This window comes from Amblyraja radiata, chromosome 10 (assembly GCF_010909765.2).
Source record: "Amblyraja radiata isolate CabotCenter1 chromosome 10, sAmbRad1.1.pri, whole genome shotgun sequence".
In the NCBI taxonomy this organism is placed as follows: domain Eukaryota; kingdom Metazoa; phylum Chordata; class Chondrichthyes; order Rajiformes; family Rajidae; genus Amblyraja; species Amblyraja radiata.
This window is the reverse complement of record NC_045965.1, coordinates 39,368,484-39,391,803: the sequence shown is the minus strand read 5'-3', so window position 1 is coordinate 39,391,803 and position 23,320 is coordinate 39,368,484. Positions and strand designations below refer to the sequence as shown.

General features: G+C 40.6%; 1 protein-coding gene across 7 annotated transcripts in view; it reads right to left on the bottom strand.

Moving 5' to 3' along the window:
- The window catches only part of osbpl9 (oxysterol binding protein like 9), a 129,110-nt gene that overhangs the window by 56,196 nt on the left and 49,594 nt on the right, over positions 1 to 23,320 (bottom strand). For 3 of the 7 annotated variants that reach the window (XM_033028585.1, XM_033028586.1, XM_033028587.1), the window contains exons 5-8: positions 12,212 to 12,307; positions 8,380 to 8,427; positions 3,232 to 3,261; positions 3,050 to 3,100 (exon numbers count right to left, since the gene is read on the bottom strand). In XM_033028585.1, coding sequence (XP_032884476.1) covers positions 3,050 to 3,100; positions 3,232 to 3,261; positions 8,380 to 8,427; positions 12,212 to 12,307 — 225 coding nt within the window. Of the gene's footprint in view, positions 1 to 3,049; positions 3,101 to 3,231; positions 3,262 to 8,379; positions 8,428 to 12,211; positions 12,308 to 20,727; positions 20,951 to 23,320 lie in introns of those variants that run through there. The other 4 variants (XM_033028589.1, XM_033028590.1, XM_033028588.1 and 1 more) reach the window with 4 other exon arrangements.

Below are 23,320 nucleotides of genomic sequence, written 5' to 3'. Positions count from 1 at the left end.
GAAGAATGGTTTATCCCTCTCAGGGGCCTCATGCAGCATCAGCTTGGCCTACAATCTGTACCTATTTGAAGGGCGAAGCCATCATAAAGTCAAATATAGCAATATTGTGGGAACGCTTTCAAATCAATTCCTTTCCTGACTGGAACCTATAGCACCATTTATTTATCATGGGTGGCTGAAAGTCTTCACATTTTCTGTCCGACACCTTCCCTTTAATAGTCATCCCATACTTTTGAGGACAATCAAAGAAAAAGCAGAAAAGGAGACGTTGCCAGAATCGGGTATTTCCCAACAGCAAATAAAAAATACATATATGTTATAGCAGTATTCGCTGTTAGAACTATTAGAACATGCAGAATTGAAATTTAAGCGGCAAATTTCTACATTTAAAAAAATCCAACCGCTGCCATAATTCAGTGGGTCAAGCAGCATCCGTGGAGGCAAACGGGATATGACGAGATTTGGATCAAGACACTAATTTCTTCTGCCAGATGAACTATGCCGTTGAATTCTCAACATTGTTCATTCTGCATGAAGATGAAACTTGTGCAAAAATAATCAATTGAATATCAGTTGAGTCAGAAAATGTAACAAAATGCAGGATCTGGTAGTATATGATTCCTGACATGGCTGAACTTGGTCAAACAGTGAAAATATAGCAATTTTTGCCTCCACAAACTTGTGCAGCAGTATATTATAACCAGATGCTGTCAGGAGTTAAGAGCATTTTGTTTGTTTATTCTCTGAACTATGCACTGATTGGGGAGGAATAAAAAGGATGAAAACAAGGATGTTAGGCACAGAAAAGAGAAAAATGCAAACTAGGAGAAGGATGATACAAACTAGAAGTGTAATCTTCTCTGACTGGATACTATTTATCAGAGAGATCTCAATGTAATTTCCGATCCATCAATCTATGAAATAAAAATCCCCATGATGCTCCATGGAACAACAACCTCTTGCTGATGAACTACAGAATTTGGCAGTTATGAAAAACAGAAAAAACCTAAACACCAATGACATCCAGATAAAAGTAGTTTAAAATTAATGGAACTCAACTCAAATCAAATGGAACTGCTGAATGTCAGGTAGAAAACAAGCATTTTAACAGAAAAGATTCTTTGCCTTTACATTCATAAGCTTAGTACACTGAAATGAAGAACGAGTTCATCAAGATTTCAAACGTACAGAATAAAGTAATGCAAATACTTTAAACTCGATGATGCAGCAAAGAATCAAATTGAGTAAATAATTATTTAAAAGATGTAAAAGTAAAAACTGTAACTTAATCTACAATTTGATTTGGCTCTATTTAATCAAATATCCAGAACAGACAAAAAATGCATAAGAGATTGATGAAGTTGAAAACGTCATGCACGAGAATTGTTCTTAACTTCAAAATAAGTCAAATCGTACACACGATAAAAAAATTATTCGTGTTTTGTGTTAATTAATGAGATTAAACAAATTAAAAGCCTATATTTTAAACCCTACGTTTTAATCGTCAATTCCCTAAACAATTGCTTGGTGTCTGTTATCAATTTATCTCGATTTAACAAAAGACACAGCAATGTTGATAGCAACTGATATAAAGAGAGGAGTGATCAAGTAAAGAAATTAACATATTTAAAATTAAATCTTACATTACACAGGGTGATCATTCCACCCATCTGTTCCACACCAGCCATCAGTAGAGCAATCACACAAGTCCCATTGTTCCTTTCCATATTTCCCCAGTACCAACTTAATTGGTCGCTCATACATGGCTATCCTTTTATTGGCCTTTTACCAACAATAATCTAGTTGCCAATTACTCCATAACATGTCTTTGGGATGCAAAAGGGAAGTGAAACATGCCAGGGAAAGCCCATGTAGTCACAGGGAAAGTATGCAAACACCACCTCAACAGCAGCCAAGATCTGAATCAAGCTGGTCACTGGAGCTTTGAGGTAGCATTTGTGCAGCCAATGCTAACTAAATGTGACCAGCAGCACAGAATTTTCTATTTCAACATTTGCAGCTCAGGGTTTCCAGCGAAGTGTTCTCTTTCCCCTCAGGATAACATCTTGCCACAAACTTGGCACTACATAACAAAACAAGAAGCCACAGTGCTCAAATAGTAACTGAAAGTAGCTACATGGTTCCTTAAAATCTGTCCCACCAACTGCTCTGAACTGGGGTAAGTACATGTTTCAGGTTGTTCTTCATTTGGAGCTCAAATTGAAAGGTTGAAATAAAGAACTGTATAGCTTTGTTGTAAGAGATTCAGGTGAGGTTTTAAAATGTTTCAATTATTATATAACAATCTTTTAGGCTTTGCCAAAAAAATGTTTGTTTTTTTGGATGATTTCTCTTGCATATTTTAAAATTGCATGTATTTTTTAAAAAAATCTTAATATTTCACTTTCTACCAATTTTATTTGTAGCTCTGTACTTTGAAAGATAGTTTAAAAACTTTCTGGGATTTCCAATTTTGAGTTGCCTGCTCACAACACCAGTTACCAGACACCAGAGACTTCTTAAAGCAAAAGCATTACAGCAACACCATGAATGGTGAAATCCATATCATACAGAGACGACTAGATCTTTGTGGGTTTCTTTCTTTGATGTCAGCAGAGAGTGCCAATGTTTCAGCAATGACCACAAATTCTAGGCCAGCAACTTGTCACTGAATTGATCCGGGTTGCATTTGTGTCATGTCAATTTTATCATTATTGTCACCTACCACATAGGCCTGTGTATAAATCAAACAATTAAAAATACGTGTGATCCATTGCAATCTCAAGATAACAAACCATTTATAATCTGATGCCATATTGATCATAAAATGTTTTTGAAACTGTAGTAATTATGCCCAAAACAAACTCATTGCTGAACTAATATTTGCAAGTTCCCTGCTGCATTCATTTTATAATGATACGAGAAATAATACAGCAATGTCCTAGTAAACTATTTTAAAATATTTCACAAATAAAAATTCTTAGTTCACTCAACTAGGTTTTGATTACCAAAGCACAAAAAATAATAATGATGTTGGCTGCCATCTTACCTTGGCAATCTGCAGCAACACTATACAGTGTTTAATAGATTCAACCATGCTCTGCAAAAATAAAGAACATACAGCACTGGCAATGGTCAAAATCATTTTTCGCAGTTTAATACAAAATTTAATTTTTGAAATTTAACTCTGATTAGTGAACAAGTAAAAAATAACCATAGGGATGTACTTACATTTGTTACTTCCTTGAGACTTTCAACTTTCTGGAAAAAATGTAACAAATAGGTTTTGTTGATGTTTTATTATTCAGGGAAAAAATAGTTTCTAGTGGAGATAAATTTGAAATATTTTACAAGTACTAAAAATTTGGGCAAACAACAGCTTTAGTAATCAAATCCAAACCGAAGTGCAGTTAAAGCATTTTTTTTACTGCTTGTTAAATGAAATAATTCAGAGGTAGGTGTTAATTCAATCATATTTAAAAGAACAAAAAAATGTCAGAAACATTAAAAAGTACTTCTTTTCCCTTAGGAAACACTGGGAAAGTTTATGAGCATAGCACTTGGAGTTTTAGAACACAATATTCCAATGGTTCATCACGAAACTCCATCAGCAGCTTCATTAGTTCACGGTCTTAAAGATGAAGTTATTCTACAAGTTCAATCAACAGGCCGAGACAGTAGCGCAACACAAGTAAATATATTTATAAATATTTAGCTATTGAAAATCCAGCGAGCCATTGCAGCCAATCATCACTTCTCTCTAAGATAACATCCATCAATTCTCAACCGATAGAGAACGATATCTGGAAAGAAAAAGCCTCAGAAAAGGCCAAACCAAGAGCAGAACGCATAGAACAATGCCAAAGGCAGAAGAATTGTATAAACATCCAAATCTTGCATTCAAACGTAGGCAGATCTACTGTAGGGTTTTAATCAATCAAGGCAGAAATTCAGGACTAATGTTCTTGTCTTATTAAAGGGAACATCATGTGAAATCAACGTAACAAATTATCAAGATTAATTTTGCAAGTGATGATTTGAAATGTTCATGTCCCTATTCATGACAAGTGCTGTGAATGCAAATTTGTGATGTTGTATTCAGATCATCCCACCACAAAAGGTGATGCAATGTCATCAGGGGAGTGTGAATATTGCATGGAAGTGTGTTAGCACAAACAGTCCTTATTAAGACACACACAGGAACTTGTATTGGAAATATAAAGACCAGGGAAGATGCACAACTTTAAAATAGGAAACAATTTAAAGGGTCTCGACCCGAAACGTCACCAATTCCTTCTCTCCAGAGATGCTGCCTGTCCCACTGAGTTATTCCAGTTTTTTGTATCTATCTTCGGTTTAAACCAGCATCTGCAGTTCCTTCCTACACAACTTGTACCAGTTCACATTGACCCAATGAAATCTTATCCCACATACAATACACACAAAACGGAGGGAATCTGTGCTTTTCTAAGTATATAAACACTACCATTTTTGATCTGCAGTGATGCAAGCATAAACAATGTGCAACTTATTGCGATACTGACGATTTTTTATTGACACCTAGCCAAAGATAATTACAGAAGGACAGCTTATTGTATTGTATTGTTGTATTTTGTATTATTGTATTCAAATTTATTGTCATTGTCTCAATTAGAGACAACAAAATGAATTTCCCTTACAGGCAGTATCATAAAAATAAATAAATAATAAATAATAAAACATATTAAAAATAAAATTGAATTAGCTGACTATCTTAATGGAGAAGGAGAGTCTTAGAAAGAAAATTCCAGAGCTTAGAATTTGCAAGAATAGTTGCCACCGAAGGAGCAGGAGTACAGAATATGGCCCCTTGAGCCTTCTCTGCCGTTCACTAAAGCTTGATCTTGGCTTCAATTCTATTTTCCTGGCAGCTCCAATAACTCAAATTCCTCAAAAGATTATAAATCTTTTGGCCTTGAGGATAATGAACAATTCAACTGCCATGATTCTCTGGGATTAAGAATTCTCAAGATTTATGAACCACTGAGAAAAAAAAGATTCTCCTGAACACACATTTCTGACACACTACTTCATAGCTATAGATTTCCTCATGAGGAAAACTATGCTCTCACCATCTCAAAAGGCAACAAACTGCTGATGCTAAGAATCTGGAAAAGTAGAAAATATATTGAAATACTCGAATAGGCAACATGTAGAGAAGGAAACAGTGTTAACATTTTAGTTGCAAAGAATGGGAAGCTGTGGCAAGAACAAAAGGAATGTCTGTAATAATGTGGCGAGCAAAAGGAACTGAGTGATGCAAATACTGAGGGTACTGAATAACAGTGGGTGGTGAAGGCATGTTAATGGCAGATGATGCATCTGCAATATACATTGATGAACGATAAGCAATCAAAACCAAAGTAGGCCATCAAGTCCTTGTGCCTCCTGCACCATATAATTATTTATGGGTAATCTCTTAAATCAGCAGCTCTTCCCTACACTAATCTCATATCCTTTAATATCTAAGGATATTATCTATTGATCTCTGGTCATCGATGAAACCTTAACTCTTTCCCTCTTCACAGCTACTGCCTGAACTGCCAGCATTTTCAATTCTTATTTCTCTCAGCATCCATTTCCTCAAATCCCCATAAAAATGGTTCATACCTCAATAAAGCCATATTTAATTCTTCTAAATTCCAATAAGTAAACGGTCAACCATTTATCAGAGACTATCTATTCTTGCCAGGAATCATGCTGGTGAATCTTTTCGGAATTACCTCCAATGGAACTTTCTACTTAAAAAAGGAGATCAAAACCATATGTAGCCCTCCAGCTCTGGTGTGTGTCCCGTTGCAGCAAGACTTTCTTACATAGATACATAGATACATAGAAAATAGGTGCAGGAGTAGGCCATTCGGCCCTTCGAGCCTGCACCGCCATTCAATATGATCATGGCTGATGATCCAACTCAGTATCCCGTACCTGCCTTCTCTCCATACCCCCGATCCCTTTAGCCACAAGGGCCACATCTAACTCCCTCTTAAATATAGCCAATGAACTGGCCTCAACTACCCTCTGTGGCAGAGAGTTCCAGAGATTCACCACTCTCTGTGTGAAAAAGTTTCTTCTCATCTCGGTCCTAAAGGATTTCCCCCTTATCCTTAAGCTGTGACCCCTTGTCCTGGACTTCCCCAACATCGGGAACAATCTTCCTGCATCTAGCCTGTCCAACCCCATAAGAATTTTGTACGTTTCTATAAGATCCCCTCACAATCTCCTAAATTCTAGCGAGTATAAGCCAAGTCTATCCAGTCTTTCTTCATATGAAAGTCCTGACATCCCAGGAATCAGTCTGGTGAACCTTATCTGCACTCCCTCTATGGCTATAATGTCCTTCCTCAGATTTGGAGACCAAAACTGTACGCAATACTCCAGGTGTGGTCTCACCAAGACCCTGTACAACTGCAGTAGAACCTCCCTGCTCCTATACTCAAATCCTTTTGCTATGAAAGCTAACATACCATTCGCTTTCTTCACTGCCTGCTGCACCTGCATGCCTACTTTCAATGACTGGTGTACCATGACACCCAGGTCTCGCTGCATCTCCCCTTTTCCTAATCGGCCACCATTTAGATAATAGTCTGCTTTCCTGTTTTTGCCACCAAAGTGGATAACCTCACATTTATCCACATGTGGATAACCATACATTTATACATTATCCTCTTTGCAAATTAAGGTCCACACTCCTTTACAGTTCTAATTTGGCACAGACAATGCGGGTTTAAGGGCCTGTCCCTGGGGTGTACTGCTCTGTGTGGCATGTACTACTTGCTTGTTCATGCATGCTCACTTCATGTACAAGGACACTAGGCCTCTGTATTACAGCACTGCTTTTCCCATCCTTTCAATGAAATGAATAATCTCAAATTTCCCAAGCCACAATTGAAGCACAAAAATGTAAGAAGGCTAGGAGGTTCTAGTACGTCACTTCAGAAAAAACCCTTTTAATATCGCGAACATACAGAAACAGAATGATTAAAGAAAATCTACCCCTTTTCACATGGAAGTGTGTGTGTCTCTGTGTGTGTGTGTGTGTGTGTGTGTCTGTGTCTGTGTGTGTCTGCGTGTGTGTGTCTGCGTGTGTGTGTCTGCGTGTGTGCGTGTGTGTGTCAATGGATGCGTCCCGGGACAGAAAAGTCAGTGTGGGAATGCAAAATGCGCTTGGTCCACCTAGGCCCACTGGATCTCTCACTTATCAAACCATTTGAACTCCCCTTGCCATACTCAGCTTTCTGTCCTTGGACACCTCCATTGCCAGAGTGAGGTCACACAGACTGGAGGAGCAGCACCTCATATTCCGCTTGGGTAGCTTACAACCTAACGGCATAAATACTGAATTCTCCAATTTTAGGTGACCTACAGCCCATACCCCTTTTCTCCCACCACTTCCCTGTACCCCACCTGGACTCGCGCCCCATTCCCACCCCCCACCTGGACTGGCGCCCCATTCCCACCCCCCACCTACATTCCTTCCTCTTGCTTCACAATTTGAAACTCTTCTATCATTATCTCAAACCTTTTGTCTTTTCATCTCTGGCCTTTGTCCAACGATCTACCTATCGAGGACCTCCCTCACCTTTAAGATACGCACAAGATGTGTTCATCTTTGGTATAAACAGGCATCTGCAGTTCCTTCCTACACACTCCCTCACCTTTATCCACCTATCTTTCGCCAGGCATTATTTTCCCCCTCCCACAACCACAATCAGTTTGAAGAAGGGTCCCAACCCAAAACATCACTTAACAATGTTCTCCAGAGATACTGCCAGACCTGCTGAGTTACTCCAGCACTGTGTGTCTTTTTTTGTACCCGCATTTCCCATTTCTCCTCTTTACTTAAAGTCATCTTTTGTGGGAATGAAAATCAAAAGTATGAACTTGTTTTTCAATTCATCACATTGTTCAAAAACACATTCCCCTTTCTGAAGCTGCTGTATTTCTTCTTCCTCATTTCATTGATGTTAATTAATTTCTCAATTATGCATCAAATCAAGGCAATTAGCCTCAAAATCATTGTTTAAAGCATTCTCTATTGTTTAAAAAAATAATCATATTGGACATCATGTATGGAAGAAGCTGCCAGAGGAGGTGGTTGAGGCTGGGACTATCCCATCGTTTAGGAAACAGTTAAGACAGGTGCATCGATAGGACACGTTTGGAGGGCTATAGACCAAGCGCAGGCAAGTGGGACTAGTGTAGCTGGGACATTGTTGGCGGTGTGGGCGAGTTGGGCCGAGGGGCCTGTTTCCACACTGTATCACTCTATGACTATCACATATTGTTGCTGACGTACAAATCATTCAAGTTACAACGCATCGATAACTGAGAACTTACCCTTCTCTGCTCATCATCATTGCAAGTCTTGACTTTTTCATCAAACAACTGAAAGCGTGAAAAAAGGAATATACAATTACAACGGAAGTAATCAACAGTGCGAGCCTTCATCCAAGTTACTTCAACATAGACCAGATTTTAATAACTACTCCTTTTCGCAACCATTCATGCCTCAACCAACCACTCAACACAAGAGAAAAATTTGAATGCAAAAACAAAATGATGTTTTATAATTAGGTTTTCTTTCTTTGAACAATGAAAAATACGATAAACTGGAACAACATAAATGATAAAAACTAAGCGCAATAGGACAACAGCAATGCAAGACTTTTTATCTTTCAGTATCTAGACCAAGATTAAAAACAAATTATCTGGTTATAGTTTATTTACGATCTTGATTTGTTTTTAATGCACTTATGCTTTTTTAATTACGTCCCTATTTTGATGAATTATATTTTTCAATTTGTAATTACACCCTATTGCCTATGGTGTAACTGAATTACTTGTAATCCTATGGACACAGCAAACATAATGTAGAACAGAAATTAATGTTAAAAAGTTGGGAATGGTGTGCAAACATAGCACGTTAAATACACGTTAATCTCCAAGAAAATTGAAGAATTTAATCCAAACAATGGAGGTGTTATCAGTAATCTTTGAGTGGACAGCGTGCCTGAAACTTGAGGCAGATAGTGGAAGGTTAGAGGAAAAAAAAAACAATTGGTCATGTGGTCATGTAGATGACTAGAAATAAGAGGGGAAAAGCCCCATGGGTTTCCATAGGTAAACAACAGTCAATCCGAAACAGGGATCGGAACCAGAGGGCCACAGGTAGGTGGCAGGATAGAAACACTTGCACAAGCTCTTGCAGGTGGCTTTGAGGTGGATATCATGTTGTTGATCTACACCAACTGCTATAGACACAAAATGCTGGAGTAACTTAGCGGGACATGCAGCATCTCTGGAGAGAAGGAATGGATGACGTTTCGGGTTGAGACCCTTCTTCAGACCCGAAACATCACCCATTCCTTCTCTCCAAAGATGCTGCCTGTCCCACTGAGTTACTCCAGCATTTTGTGTCTATCTTCGGTTTAAACTAGCATCTGCAGTCTCTTCCTACATATACCAACTGCTAAATTAGGAATATATTATAGGGTTGGGAGAAAAAATGTTCCATCTTTAGGCTCATACACATGTTAAACGCTTTCTGAATTTTTTAAACCACTTCTGCATACTCAAATAATTAGACATTTAACATACAAATGCATGCACATTATGTGAAGAATTACTTATTTCCAAATAATATCAAGTTTATCCATTAAATTGAGTCACAATTCCGGTTGTGATAAAACATTTGATAATTGTACAAAAGTAAATTATAATACATTTAAGCAAAGTGGAATTTTGAGGATTTAAGTAGAAATATGGCAAAAATAAATAAATAAAGCCCCAACGGAAATAAAGATAATAAAAGGGCAGAAAAATGACAAGTGTCCTTACTGCACACAGCAGGCAATCCCCATGTTATAGCAGGGTATGTTACAGATAATGGTCAGTTTTCTAATTTTCCATTATGTGCAGCCATGTCATCTGCACATTTGTCAAGACACGCAAAATGAAAATAGTGTTGATTTATTGACTCTTTCACCCGTTCAAATTTTGAGAGAGCAAATGTTATTCTATATCTCAAATTTTCAGGTAGCGTTTTGTAACTTCATTAAGGGCACCTTTCTGTAACCAGAAAGACCAGAACATGGGGTCACCTTGTCCAACAGACACCTCCCCCACTTGGTTCCATCTGCCTATCATCCCAGATCCCAATTTTAATTTAATTCAATTGGAGTCAGGTGGAGGAAGCTGGAATGTTGAGACAGAGGCTGGCAGGTGATAAGATAATACATTGCTTGATAATGATCAGCTGGAAATTGAGCAGAGCAATGGCAAATGGAATTTATTCTGACAAGCGGCAGAAATGGCAGGTGGAGTTTGATCCAAGCAATTTTGAGTTGTTGCACTTTGGGAGGTATATGTTAATAGCAAAACCTTTAACAGCAGTGAGGGATCTTGGGGGCAAAGTCCAAAGTTCCCTGAAAGTGGCAACACAAGTAGGTAAAGAAGGTACATGTTATGCTTGCCTTCATTTCTCTGGGCATTATGTATAAGATCCAGAAAGTCATGATGCAGCACTAAGACTTTGGCTAGGCTGCATTTGGATTATTCTGTGCAGTTCTGGTCACCCCATTACAGGAATGATGGGAGAAAAGTGGTGCAGAAGAGATTCTTCAGAATGGTGCATGGATTATGGGGGATCAGCTACAAGGAGAAATTGGACATATCTTGGATTGTTTTCTCCAAAATACCAGAGGTTGAGGGGAGACCTGATGAAAATAAATAGTCGAGTGGTTTATTGTCATGTGTCCCAGATAGAACAATTAAATTCTTACTTGCTTCAGCACAACAGAATATGTAAACATAGTACACTGAAAAAAATATAAAACTATGAGAAGCACAGATAGGGAAAATTGTGTTATTTTCCACAGAGTGGAACTGTCCAAGAATAGAGGACACAGCTTTAAGGTAAGAGGGACAAAGTTTAAAAGGAGATGTATGGGAAAAGTTTGTTTTTATTTTTATAAACGCAGTAGGTGTGGGTGCTTGGAATGTGCTGCCAGGGGTGGTGGTGGAAGCAGATACGAAAGAGGCATTACGGCAGATTTTGGATAGGCACATGGTTAGGCAGGGAATGGAGCAATATGGATCTCCTTCATTGTGGATGTTTTTTCTATGTTTTATGTTTCAAGTGTGAGATGATGCATTTAGGGAAGGCAAACAAGGGCAGTATAGATGAACAGAAGGACCTTGGGGTAGAAGTCTATATATGCCTACAACTGGTAGCACAAGAGGAAAAGGTGGTGAGGAAGGCATTTGGGATGTTTGCATTCAGAAGCCATGGTAGAACATGAAAGAGTTGGGATATGTTACAACTTTACATAACATTGGCAAGCCTGCAGCTACGGTATTTTGCACACTTCTGGTGCCACACTACACGAAGGATGTGATTCTGCTGCAGAGGGTGCAGAAGAGACTCACCAAGATGTTGCCATCAATGAGCTATGGAAGAAAAGGTAGGGGAAAACAGAAAGGGGAACCGACAAAGAAAAAAAGGAAATCACCTCATGATCTCAGGATATTTCAAAAAGCTTTATAACCAATGAAGTACTTTTAAAATGCAGAACTGCAGTGAAGAAGAAAATGAGCTGATCAAATTATGCACAGCAAGATTCAATAATAATCCATTAATTATACACTTTGTGATGTTGTAAGGCAAATAGTTTCCAGCAACAAACCCTCTCATCTCCAAAATAATGTTCTGGAATCACTTCATCCACTTGAGGTTGCACCTCTTGCAGTGTCATATTTCCCATGTACTGGTGTCCAACCTCACTTGTTTCGATCAATGCATCTCAAATGAGATGCATACCCAACTTCTAACTCACAAGTTAGTGCGCTACCAACCAAGTCATAGTAGAATCATGATTGATTACTCCTTTGTTAATTCATGTAGTGTTCAGAGCTGAGATGGTTTATAGTATTCAAATTTAACAAAAACCTGAGGCTAATTATGGTAAAACTGTCAGGAAATTGATTTGGCAGATTTCCAATTCTAGGAGTGGAATTTGGTCCTTGCAGATCAAATTGCCAAAAACATTTATGCCTTAAATGGAAAAGTACAGCACTGGAACAGGCCCTTCACCCCACAATGCAATATCACATTGGTCTTTTTTGGAAATGTGCATTTTTTTCCCCATAGGTTACAGGACTGAACATTTACCTTCAGTTGATCAATTAAAATCTGTAAGTAGGCATCAGCTTCAGCGAGCTTCTTGTCAAAATCTTGAACACTTGGAACAAATCCTGTATCAGTACCCTACAAAAGAGATTATAGTGAGCAGTGTGGCAACTTCGGACAGTAGAAGAAAACATTTAACTTAAAAAGCCATGCAGTATAATTTCCTCTGTTAAACATCATTTTGTAAAAGTTGCTCAAGCAGATACTCAAAACTGGAAATTGCATCAGGAGTGGATAGACCGCTGCTTAACCTTTTTTTAAAAATAAATCTGACATCATTATAATTAACACACTTTAATAATATGATTAAAACGAGAAGAATAATGTATCAAACTGCTCTTGGCTGTTATTATCACACAGAAGGCCAACCACACTGGCTCCTAATAGCACTATTCTCTCAATTACCTACACCAAGGAAAATTTAGTAACTTACAAGCACATTAGTGATCATAAAGTCATAAGGAATAGGAGTAGAATTAGGCTATCCGGCCCATCAAGTCTACTCCGCCATTCAATCATGGCTGACCTATCTCTCCCTCCTAACCCCATTCTCCTGCCTTCTCCCCATAACCTCTGACTAATCAATGTACATGGATGTGGGAGAAAACTGGAAAACAGAACAGAATTTTATGCAGTCAGAAAAAGAACTTGAAAACTCAACACTGCAACACAAGATCAGGATTGAACCTGGGTCACTGAGGCATGAGAAGCATGAAGTAACATCACTAACTGCTGTGCCACTGAGCTACCATATTTTTTCTTCTCTGGTCCCTATTTCAATCTAACTATTTTTTCTTCTCTGGTCCCTCAGAGATTAATCCTAAAGGCCAACAAAATTAATCCACATATTTTAGGAAACTGTGATAAACCAACAGATTAATCTACTGATGAGGAAATTAAACCTTTTTTTATAATAAAGTAATAACTACCATTTGTGTTTTGGTTTTAGACATGAACCAATGCAAAAGTAATAGAATAATTCATAATAATTATATGCAGAAAATAACATGCCAATGTAATTAAAGTAAGAGGCATAAGATCAACACTAGTCACGATGTTAGTCTTTTCATTGGTGGAGTATAATTCAAGCATATAAATCTCTAAATACCAAGCCACTAATTTTAAAACTGATTTGACTTTTAAATACAAGTTATCTTGAGACAGGAGCTCCACATATTCACTTAAAATGCACAGATAACGGAATACAAGATACAACATAATTTACGACAATCATACTTTTACATATAAAACAATGCCGTATAGCATTTTTGATGAACACAGGATGTTCCAAAGTATTCTACAACCAAGCTAACTAATCAAAATATTCTTTAGTTATCAATTCGGTGGGCGGCGCGACTTTCGTCAGCAGTGGCCTCTGCAGTCCGTCTGCGTTTTTATTATTTTATGTCTATGTTTTTATGTAGTTTTTGTTATTTTTTGTTGGGGTATGTGTGTGGGGGGGTGGGGGTGGTGTGGGGGTGGTGTGGGGGGGAGGGGGTAACTTTTAAATCTCTCCCTGCACGGGAGACCCGACCTTTTCTTTGTCGGGCCTCCGTTGTCGTTGGGGCTGCAACGAGGAGCGGCCTCCAACAGGAAGACCGGGGGCTGTGGTGCCGACTACTCGCCTCACCGTCGCGGAGCTGGCCGAGTCCAGAGCGGGTGGAGCTGTGGTGGACGCTGCTGCGACCCGACCCCCGGAGATTCGGTGGCTGCAACTGCGGGTTTGGCGGACAGTGACACCGGGAGCCCACGGGACCCTGGAGGGAGTCTGCTTTTCGGGGCTCCCGCAACGGCGACTTCTCCCGCCCGAGTTGCGGGGTTGAAGAGCTCCTGGAGCGGGGCCTTACATCACCGCCCCGCGCGGTTTGGAATGGCTGCGGGACTGCGAGCGCACGCCGGGGGCTCTAACATCTAGAACCCGGTGTGCGACCTTGCATCACCCGGCGTGGCTTTAATGGCCACGGGACAATCGCCATCGCCCGCCGGGGGCTTTGACTTTGACTCTGACATCGGGGTGGGGGAGTGCAGTGGAGAGATAAGTTTTTTTGGCCTTCCATCACAGCAATGTGATGGATGTTTATGTAAATTATGTTGTGTCTTGGGTCTATTTGTTTGTAATGTATGGCTGCAGAAACGGCATTTCGTTTGGACCTCAAGGGGTCCAAATGACAATAAATTGAATTGTATTGTATTGTATTGTATTATAACATAGAGGAACATGGTGGCCAAACTGAAGGCAGTAAGTTCTATAATTTGCAAATTAAATATTAACCAGATAAGTTGTTTTACCAATGACCAGAACATAAATTCACAATTTTAAAGAATACTCCCAACCACTATATTAATCTCAGCATTATATCATCTAAATTCCAAATCAGAGATCAATAGAAATAATCATCATAATTTATTTTCTTAAAACCTATTATTTCCATTATAGTTTATTCAATACTGACATTAATTTTTTATTCAAATAAAAACATCCATAATTTCTTCAGTGTGGGAAGAATATGGACGGTTAGATTAGGTTCACTGAATAAAATGCCATAACATATGATTTATATCAATTGCAATGGCAGAGATGGGAGCTAATAAACTCAATGGCCTAGTTTAATTTTTTAGATCTTTCTAAATGTCAACCATTTATATCTGTTTCATCAGAGTAGACATTACATTCTTATCACTCCACTTTGGTTTATGGACATGTATAGTCCAGCTCTGACGAACAAAAGGCTGTCTGTCTTCCACGGGTTCCCAATGTTGCTGGTGACCTCCTGCTATGTCATTTTGTGTGGTGACTTCAACTGCATCATCAACAGCAAACTCCAGACTTACTGAAACAGTAAAAGGTATCAAGCTATGCAGCATCTTCAATACATGAAGCACCATGGCAATAAACCTGGTGAAGATCAATAGGTTAGTCCAGTCCGGGACAGCCTTTCTACATGTGGCCCAAATTTGATCAGTCAGATCCATAAACATATACTGATAGTCATCTTGGTCCATAGTCTCCTGCTGGTTGACTGACACCTGCAGGAAGGTTAAATGTACGGCAGGAGGACATAGAAGATGAACGTGAAACCAGTGACCCAAGAGGCATTTAAATGGGACAATGCAGATTAGATAACGGTAAAACTCTCTGATACCCTGAAGTATGGTTGTGAATATCAAGAGATTCTGAAGCAAGATGAAGCATATACCACTTCATCCAAAGAGCTCAGAGGGATTTCTGCAATTGGTAGCCTTAAGCTAGAGGATAAACTCAGTAATATCCTCACAGTTGGAAATATTAAGGATCAGCAAATCCTTCTGTGACAGACAATATGATTTGGAAGCCACAGACATGACAATTTTCCCTCTATTATGGTGCTATTAGAGAAGCTAGACATTTTATCAACTCTGCACGACCTGACAGGTACAAATACTTGTGGATGTGCTTGCTTGCCTGCTGACTTGTAATTGTCTCAGTGGGAGTGGATCAGCAGAGGTGTGATGAAAGTGTACAGCACCATGCAGGCACCAATCATGTGGAAGATCATCATCACTCCAATCTAATATAGAGTGGGAGTAGTTATGAGGTCAGAAATTGATCATCTTAGTTCAAAGTATGTTAAGATTCAGTCCAAGATCATTGTCAATAGAGGTACTTTGCTCTGGAATTCTCCCTTTTCAGAATTGTGCACCTCAGGGGTACAATCTCCTACACGTAGGGCAGGAACTTTTGCTTTCTCAGTGTCATAGCACAGAAACATGCCCTTTGGGCCACAACATCCATGCAAATCCTTTTGCACACACTAATCCCATTTCCCATCCATGGGTAATGAATGAGTTCTGCTTTTACAGATGCTCATAAATCAGAGAACATACAAAAAAACTCAATAGTTTAACCACATCTCTACAGTATTCTAATGATGGCATCAAATGGCGCACAAGACTGATAAGAACGAATAATGACCAAAACAAAACTAGTGACAGAGAGTGAGCGAGATAGAGGAAAGTAATTCTGCCATTCGTAGGAAGGAACATAAGTAGTCATGTTGACAACACAAATCCTTTGAACTTTCACATATTTGGAAGAATTGGAATGGACCCTTTATAACGTAAATTTTGTAAGAAAATGAAATTATATATCTTGTAATTTAAAAGGCAACATATGATTGTACTGTATTACTGGCCCGATAGAATCCAAAGCTCCAGATAATGCTTGTCCTCAAGTCAAAGTCTGACTGCATGTTCTGGGGAGAGCCCCGCAGAATGTGACACTGGTCCACTCTTTGCCGACACCTTCCTGCCCCTCATCATGGGTTTAACAAGATAGTCTGCCATATCAGAACATGCCAAGCTCAAACAAACCGTGTGCCAAATGTAGAAAGACCTGAATGATTATCATCTCTCTAACTTGGTATACTTAAGACCAATCACAATGCCTAGCCATCATTTCTATTGAAATATAATTCTGCACAGGCCAATGAACTAACATGCAACCTTCCCACTGTAAATCGGTCAGCCACTCAATTCATCAAGTCTTGAGTCAACAGTAGCATTGGTCTTTGTTATGTTTTCAGATATATGTACATCAATTCAAGATTTCAAAGAATGGCATGGCTTGCTGCTCATAATAAGATCTGAGGCCGAGTTCCGGAGGCTTTGGAATGCCACCTCCCGAACCATTCACTCTATGGAGCATCTCCATTCAGCCTGCAGGGACTACCCTGATCTTCCACTTTAAGTCTGGATTCCACTTCCATTCCAACCTTGTCTGTAGCCTCCTGCAGTGTTCCAACAAGGTACAACATAAGCTTTAAGTACAGCATCTCATCTGGCGCCTTGTGGTCTTTGAGACTCAATATCAAATTCAATAAATTTCAGAAAACTCACTTTCTCTTGAGACACACACTGCAGATGCTGGAACCTGGAGCAACAAACAATCCGGTGAATTAACTGAGTGGGTCGAGCAGCATCTGTGGGTGGAAAGGAATGTTTCTTTCCACCCACAGATGCTGCTTGACATGACAAGTTCCTCCAGCAGATTGTTTGCAACTCACATTTTGTGTCTGTATCCTTTTGGTTGCAGATTTCTCTTCTATACCCCGTAACTCTGCACTCACTCCCCATCCCCCCCCCCCCCCCCCCACTCATAACAAGGGCAGAGTCCCCCTTGTTACGAGTGGGGATGAAGGCGAGTCCTCACCTTCCACCCTACCAGCCGTCATATACAACAGATAATCCGCCGACATTTTCGCCACTTCCAACAGGATCCCACCACTGGCCACATCTTCCCATCTCATCCCCTGTCGGCTTTCCACAGAGACCTCTCCCTCCGTAACTCCCTGGTCAATTCTTCCCTTCCCATCCCCTCCCCTGGAACTTTCCTTTGCAACCGCAGGAAATGCTACACTTGTCGCTTTACCTCCCCCCTTGACTCCATCCAAGGGCCTCAGCAGTCTTTCCAGATGCGGCAGAGGTTCACATGCACCTCCTCCAACATCATCAATTCAGGAACGGGGCACTGATTGTGGATAATGTGATCAGCCATGATCACAGTGAATGGCGGTGCTGGTTCGAAAAGCTGAATGGCCTACTCCTGCACCCTATTGTCTATAAAAAAGCAGGAACAAAACTATTTTTACTGGAACTGCTTCTGTTTCAGTCACCCCACACAGAACTGAAACAGTAAAACATTAAATACCGCAAGAATCATTCATTGTGAAACAGGCATCCTGATGTCAATTGGGTAAAAATTTTAAATATTGTTATTGAAAATGAGTTTAATTAATACCATGAAAAACTAACTATAATTTTTGTTTTATTTCAAATCTGGATTAAAATTCAGTGTTTATTAGTAAGTTAATAAGTCATTTTATTAGGGCCATGTGGACCCTGGGCGAGCGTAAAAAAAAGACAGAGTGATTTGTTTGCATTCATCACCCTCTGGCAGAAAGGAACATTTGACATATTTTTCATTCCAATAAGCGAGTTTGGTATTCCGAAAAACGCAAGTAATCATGGGACTTGTCAAAGGTCGAAAGCTGACGTATGGCAGATGAAGTTTAATGTGGATAAATGTGAGGTTATCCACTGCGGTAGCAAAAACAGGAAGGCAGATTACTATCTCAATGGCGTCAAGTTGGGAAAAGGGGAAGTACAACGGGATCTGGGGGTCCTTGTTCATCAGTCTATGAAAGTAAGCATGCACGTACAGCAGGCAGTAAAGTAAGCGAATGGCATGTTGGCCTTTATAACAAGAGGAGTCGAGTATAGGAGCAAAGAAGTCCTTCTGCAGTTGTACAGGGCACTCCTGCACCTATTGTCTATAATGGTAAATAGATCTCAGCGCTATAGATACAGTGAGTATACTTTTGGTCCGTTTTTTTGTCTTTTTTCAGTGGGAGACCGGGGGGGTGGGGGGTGGGGGGTAAGACCGGGCCGGCCGGCCGGGGGGAGACCGGGCGGAGGGAGACCCGCAAGCGCTGCCAAACCGCCACTGGACCGTCCCTGGTCGTCGTTCCAATCCCCCCCCCCCACTCGAGTGTCCCATCCCCACCCAGTGGCATCCAGACCGATAGGACAATGGCCCCAAGGCCCAGGGTGGAGAAGTGCAAACCCCAGCTCACCTCCGCCTCTCCCACCGGGCCAACTGACAGATCGGACCGACAACACCAGCGGCCCCAGACCCACAGCCAGCGTCTAACCCACTCCAACTCCAGAGGAACCCGCTCCGATGGGTTGCTACGGCGACAAGTGCCAGTTCGCCCACGGCCTCAGCCGCTACCCCAAGTACAAGCCGTACCTTGCACACCACCGGCTTATGCCCGTAGGGTACCCGCTGCCACTTCATCCACAACCCCGAGGAGGGGTGTGGGCCTCGGTCTTGCCTGCGCTAGAGCGGCAGCCTGGGCTCAGCCTCCTCCGGCCTGGCACTCGACTGTGCCGTGCTGCGGACTACCTTCAGCCCCGACCTGGAGATAGAGCTGGCCTTGGACTCTGGGCTTGGGACTGGGCAAGGGAGGGGGAGGAGGTTGCTGCTGCCGCAAGCACCACCATCACCAACAGTACCCACAATCCGGCGGCTGCCCATCTTCAGCAGGATCTCTGTGTCGGACTGAGGGGGGGGGGGGTGGAGGTGGAGGGCTGCCGGCCATAGGCAGAGCCGGGCTGGAACCAGCAGCTGCAAGTCCAGGACCGCCCCGCCAGCTCAGGGCCACCCCGGACACCTCCGGACAGGGACGTCCCAACAGCAACCCAACAGCACCCACAACGACGGAGAGCCGACCCCGACTACAGTCAAAATGCAAGCCTGCACACAATGCAGCACCACCGTTGCCAAGACTGTTTTATAGCTAGTGACCTAAGACCTGGGCATGCACAGTGGGAATAAACTCGCTTATTAAACTTAATGGAATGAAAATTAGATTGTGTTCTAAACTACATAGGAAGATGTTCTTGTAGATTACTGCACTGATGAAGTAGCTGAAAAGTTACCTCATATATTCACATGCTTTTGTTCCTATGCAGCAACCAGTCATTCCAGCTAGAAATGCAGTTTATGAATTTCCTGAAATCAGGATCAAGCATGGCAGTAATTGTTCTCAATACTAATTGTCAAGATCAACACATGGACAATGGGTAGTAAGGAAGATATCTGAAAGTAAATAGTACCCTTGCACCACAAGCACAAACAAGTTGGAGACACAAGAAACTGCATCTTGAGCAAAAAAAAGTGCTGGAGGAATTCAGCGAGCCAGGCAGCATCTGTGGAGGAAATAGACAGACACATTCAGCAGTGACCCTTCATCAGATTGAATTATCTGAAGAAGGGTCCTGACCAAAAATGTCACCTGTCATTTTCTCCGTAGATGCTACCTTACCCGTTGCGTTCTCCCAGCAGACTGCAAACAAATGGAGTGAAAAAACGTGTTTTCATTAGAATTCTCATGCAAGTATTAGAAAAAGATTCATGTAAGTGAAGATCAGTAAATATAACTTCAAAATAATCTTACCTAAATGCATACTTCCAAGGGGAACAATACATTCATCAAAACTAAATATTACCTACGTATGCTTAAAACACATCTGTCAAATAAAGGCTTAGATGACACCATTCCCGCTTAGAATTTATTACATATAAATAGTTAACTGAAATGTTTAAAAATTATAGAATTACAGCCAGATTATACACACCACCGGTGTCATAATAACTATATAGAAGTGGGAGGAGCAAGACGAGAGCAACTATTTCCCACCGATACAAAGAGTACAGTGATTAAAATTCCGTGAACCACAACATTTCTTTAGAAAAGGCTTTAGTCAGCGATTTCAACATGCACAACAGCACTGCCACATCCTTAATTTAGAGAGCACGCAAATACAGGCAAGGTGCACGCAAAACTACAATCATTATTACTCTAACAAAACTGTAGCCATTTTACAGTTCCAAAAGAATTAGACGCTGTGGAATAACCACAGGCACTAAATCAAACACAGAAAGCAACGTGGCCTACTTCCCAGTCGGAGGTCTTTGCAACTTACACCGGTGAATCCTTTCACAGCCATGTTTTCACCTATTTCAATCCAGAGTTAACACTACCTTGTTCCTTTATATAGTCTTTCCAAAAGTAAAATTATTTGCTCTCTTTCAACAAAGAACTCTGTGCATAAACATTTTGAACACCGTTGCTCTAGAGGCCACACAAAACAGTACTTCCTCTATTTGCTAATCTATTAATTAAAGAATCTGCAGGCAGCAGCTTCCCGATTGGTTTAAGAACCTGTACATTATAAGAGTTTGCGCTGATTGGTCTAGGATCGCTCCATCAGATCATGTTATTATTTGTTTACATTTTAGGGAGGCGAGCATTGTTCTCGTTTAAACAAGCGTTTCAAAAACTAATCTTATTGCAAACAAAATTGCACCGCGCTAAATTTTACCAATTTTATCAGTATGTAATAACAAAAAAAACATTTTTTTTAAAAGCTTTCAAATTTCAGTCGCACACTTGCTCAGTATGAATGCATTTCACTGCACTTAGCAATATGCTCTGCAATGTACAACTGTTATCATGGTCCCTGTAGTACCAAGTACAAAATAAAGGCTGAGGACCTGAAGTGAACCCTCAACACCAGAGTCCTATTTGATAAACATTTTAACCTTTTTATTCAAATACAGAATGTTGATGACTGCAAGACAATTGGTTACCAGTTATCACAGTACATCAAACTCACATTTCCAATTCCCCTAGCATCAACTGCCGCTTGTTACCACCTTTTGCACCTAGGATGCTTTAACTTCAGTCCATGCTGTCAATGTATTCCACAAATTTAAGGCGTCTTCCTTAGTATGGCTGTATGACAACCACACATTTCACTGTACCAATTGGTACATGTGACAAATAAATGTATCTTTTATCTTATAAGAACATAAGAACTTGAACAGTCATTCAATCCCTTGTGCCATGCAGTTAGATCATAGCTGAAGCTCTGATCCACTTTTCACCACATCGCTAACCCCTTAATATCGAATGTAGGAATTTCGGTTCTTATTATACTCATTTCAGTAGATTTAATGATCAAATATTCAAAAGAAAATGTTGATAGCATGGCGACTGTGAAACAAATTGATTGTCATAGAGATCCATCTGGTTTACCATTGTCCTTCAGGAACGGAAATCAACCAACCTGAGCTGGTCTAGTCAATGTACCGGGGTAACTGTAGAAATATTGAGCTACTTCTATTCAGAGCGAAATAGGATAAACAATAAATGCTGAAGATAGACACTAAATGCTGGAGTGACTCAGCGGGTCAGGCAGCATCTCTGGAGAAAAGGAATAGGTGACAATAAATGCTGCCTAGTCGGTGATATTCACATGCTTAGAATAAATATTTTAAAGAGTGATCTTAAACAACATTTTAGTTAATCTTTCACTACAAGAATACTTTCGCTATAATATATGCCTGTTAGCCCAAAGCCTTAACAGCATTGTTATGTTACACACAATATTTTACAAGATACATTTATTTGTCACATGTACCAATTGGTACAGTGAAATGTGTGGTCGCCAAAGTTTTATATGTTACTAGACCAAGTGCTGACCCGTTGGGTCTGTTCCCCCAACGTGCGGTTGTGGGAGGGGGGAGTCGGCATGCAGCGTCACACACTAACAATCACCCGCCCCCCCCCCCCCGCACTCACGCTAATTACCCCGCTTGATATTATATTAACCGGAAATCGCAGCACAGATCGCCAAAACCGGTCAAGAACAGAGTTTTAGTAATATAGATATCAACAATATAGCCACCTGGATTAGGTCTACCGAGGAGTAAATATCACCAGCAACTTGTCCTGGACCGGCCATATCGAAGCAACGGCCAAGAAAGCACACCAACGTCCCTACTTCCTTGGAAGACTTAGAGAGTTCGGCAAGTCCCTAACAACCTTTACCAACATCTATAGATGCACTGTAGAAAACATTTTATCGGGTGTATCACAGCATGGTTTAGGAACAGCTCCATCCAGACTGCAAGAAATTGCAGAGTTGTGGACGCGGCTGAGACCATCACGCAACCCAACCTCCCTTACCTGAACTCCATCTATATTTCACACTGCCTCAGCAAGGCCACCAGCTTAATCTAGGATGAGTCTCTTCCCAGACACTCTCAATGATCCCCTCTCTCATCAAGCAACAGGTACAGAAGTGTAAAAGTGCATACCTCCAGATTCAGGGACAGTTTCTTCCCAGCTGTCATTAGGCACATACTCAAAGCATCCTATCGCCAACAAGATGGAACATTAATGGGACATTACTGGATTTTATCTTGCACTAAACGTTTTTCCTTTTATCCTGTATCTGTACACTGTGGTTGACTTGATTATAGTCATGTCTAGACTTTCTGCTGACTGGATAGCACACAACAAAAAAGCTTTTCATTGTACCTCAGTACACGAGACAATAAACTAAACTAAACCAGTATCATAAAGTGTGTAAGCAACATGACTATTATACGGCAAATAAGATTACCTGCAAAATTGTGTCAACTGCTTTTAAAACAGAAACCCCCTGTAATTGGGGGGGGGGGGGGGGGGGGGGGTAATCAAA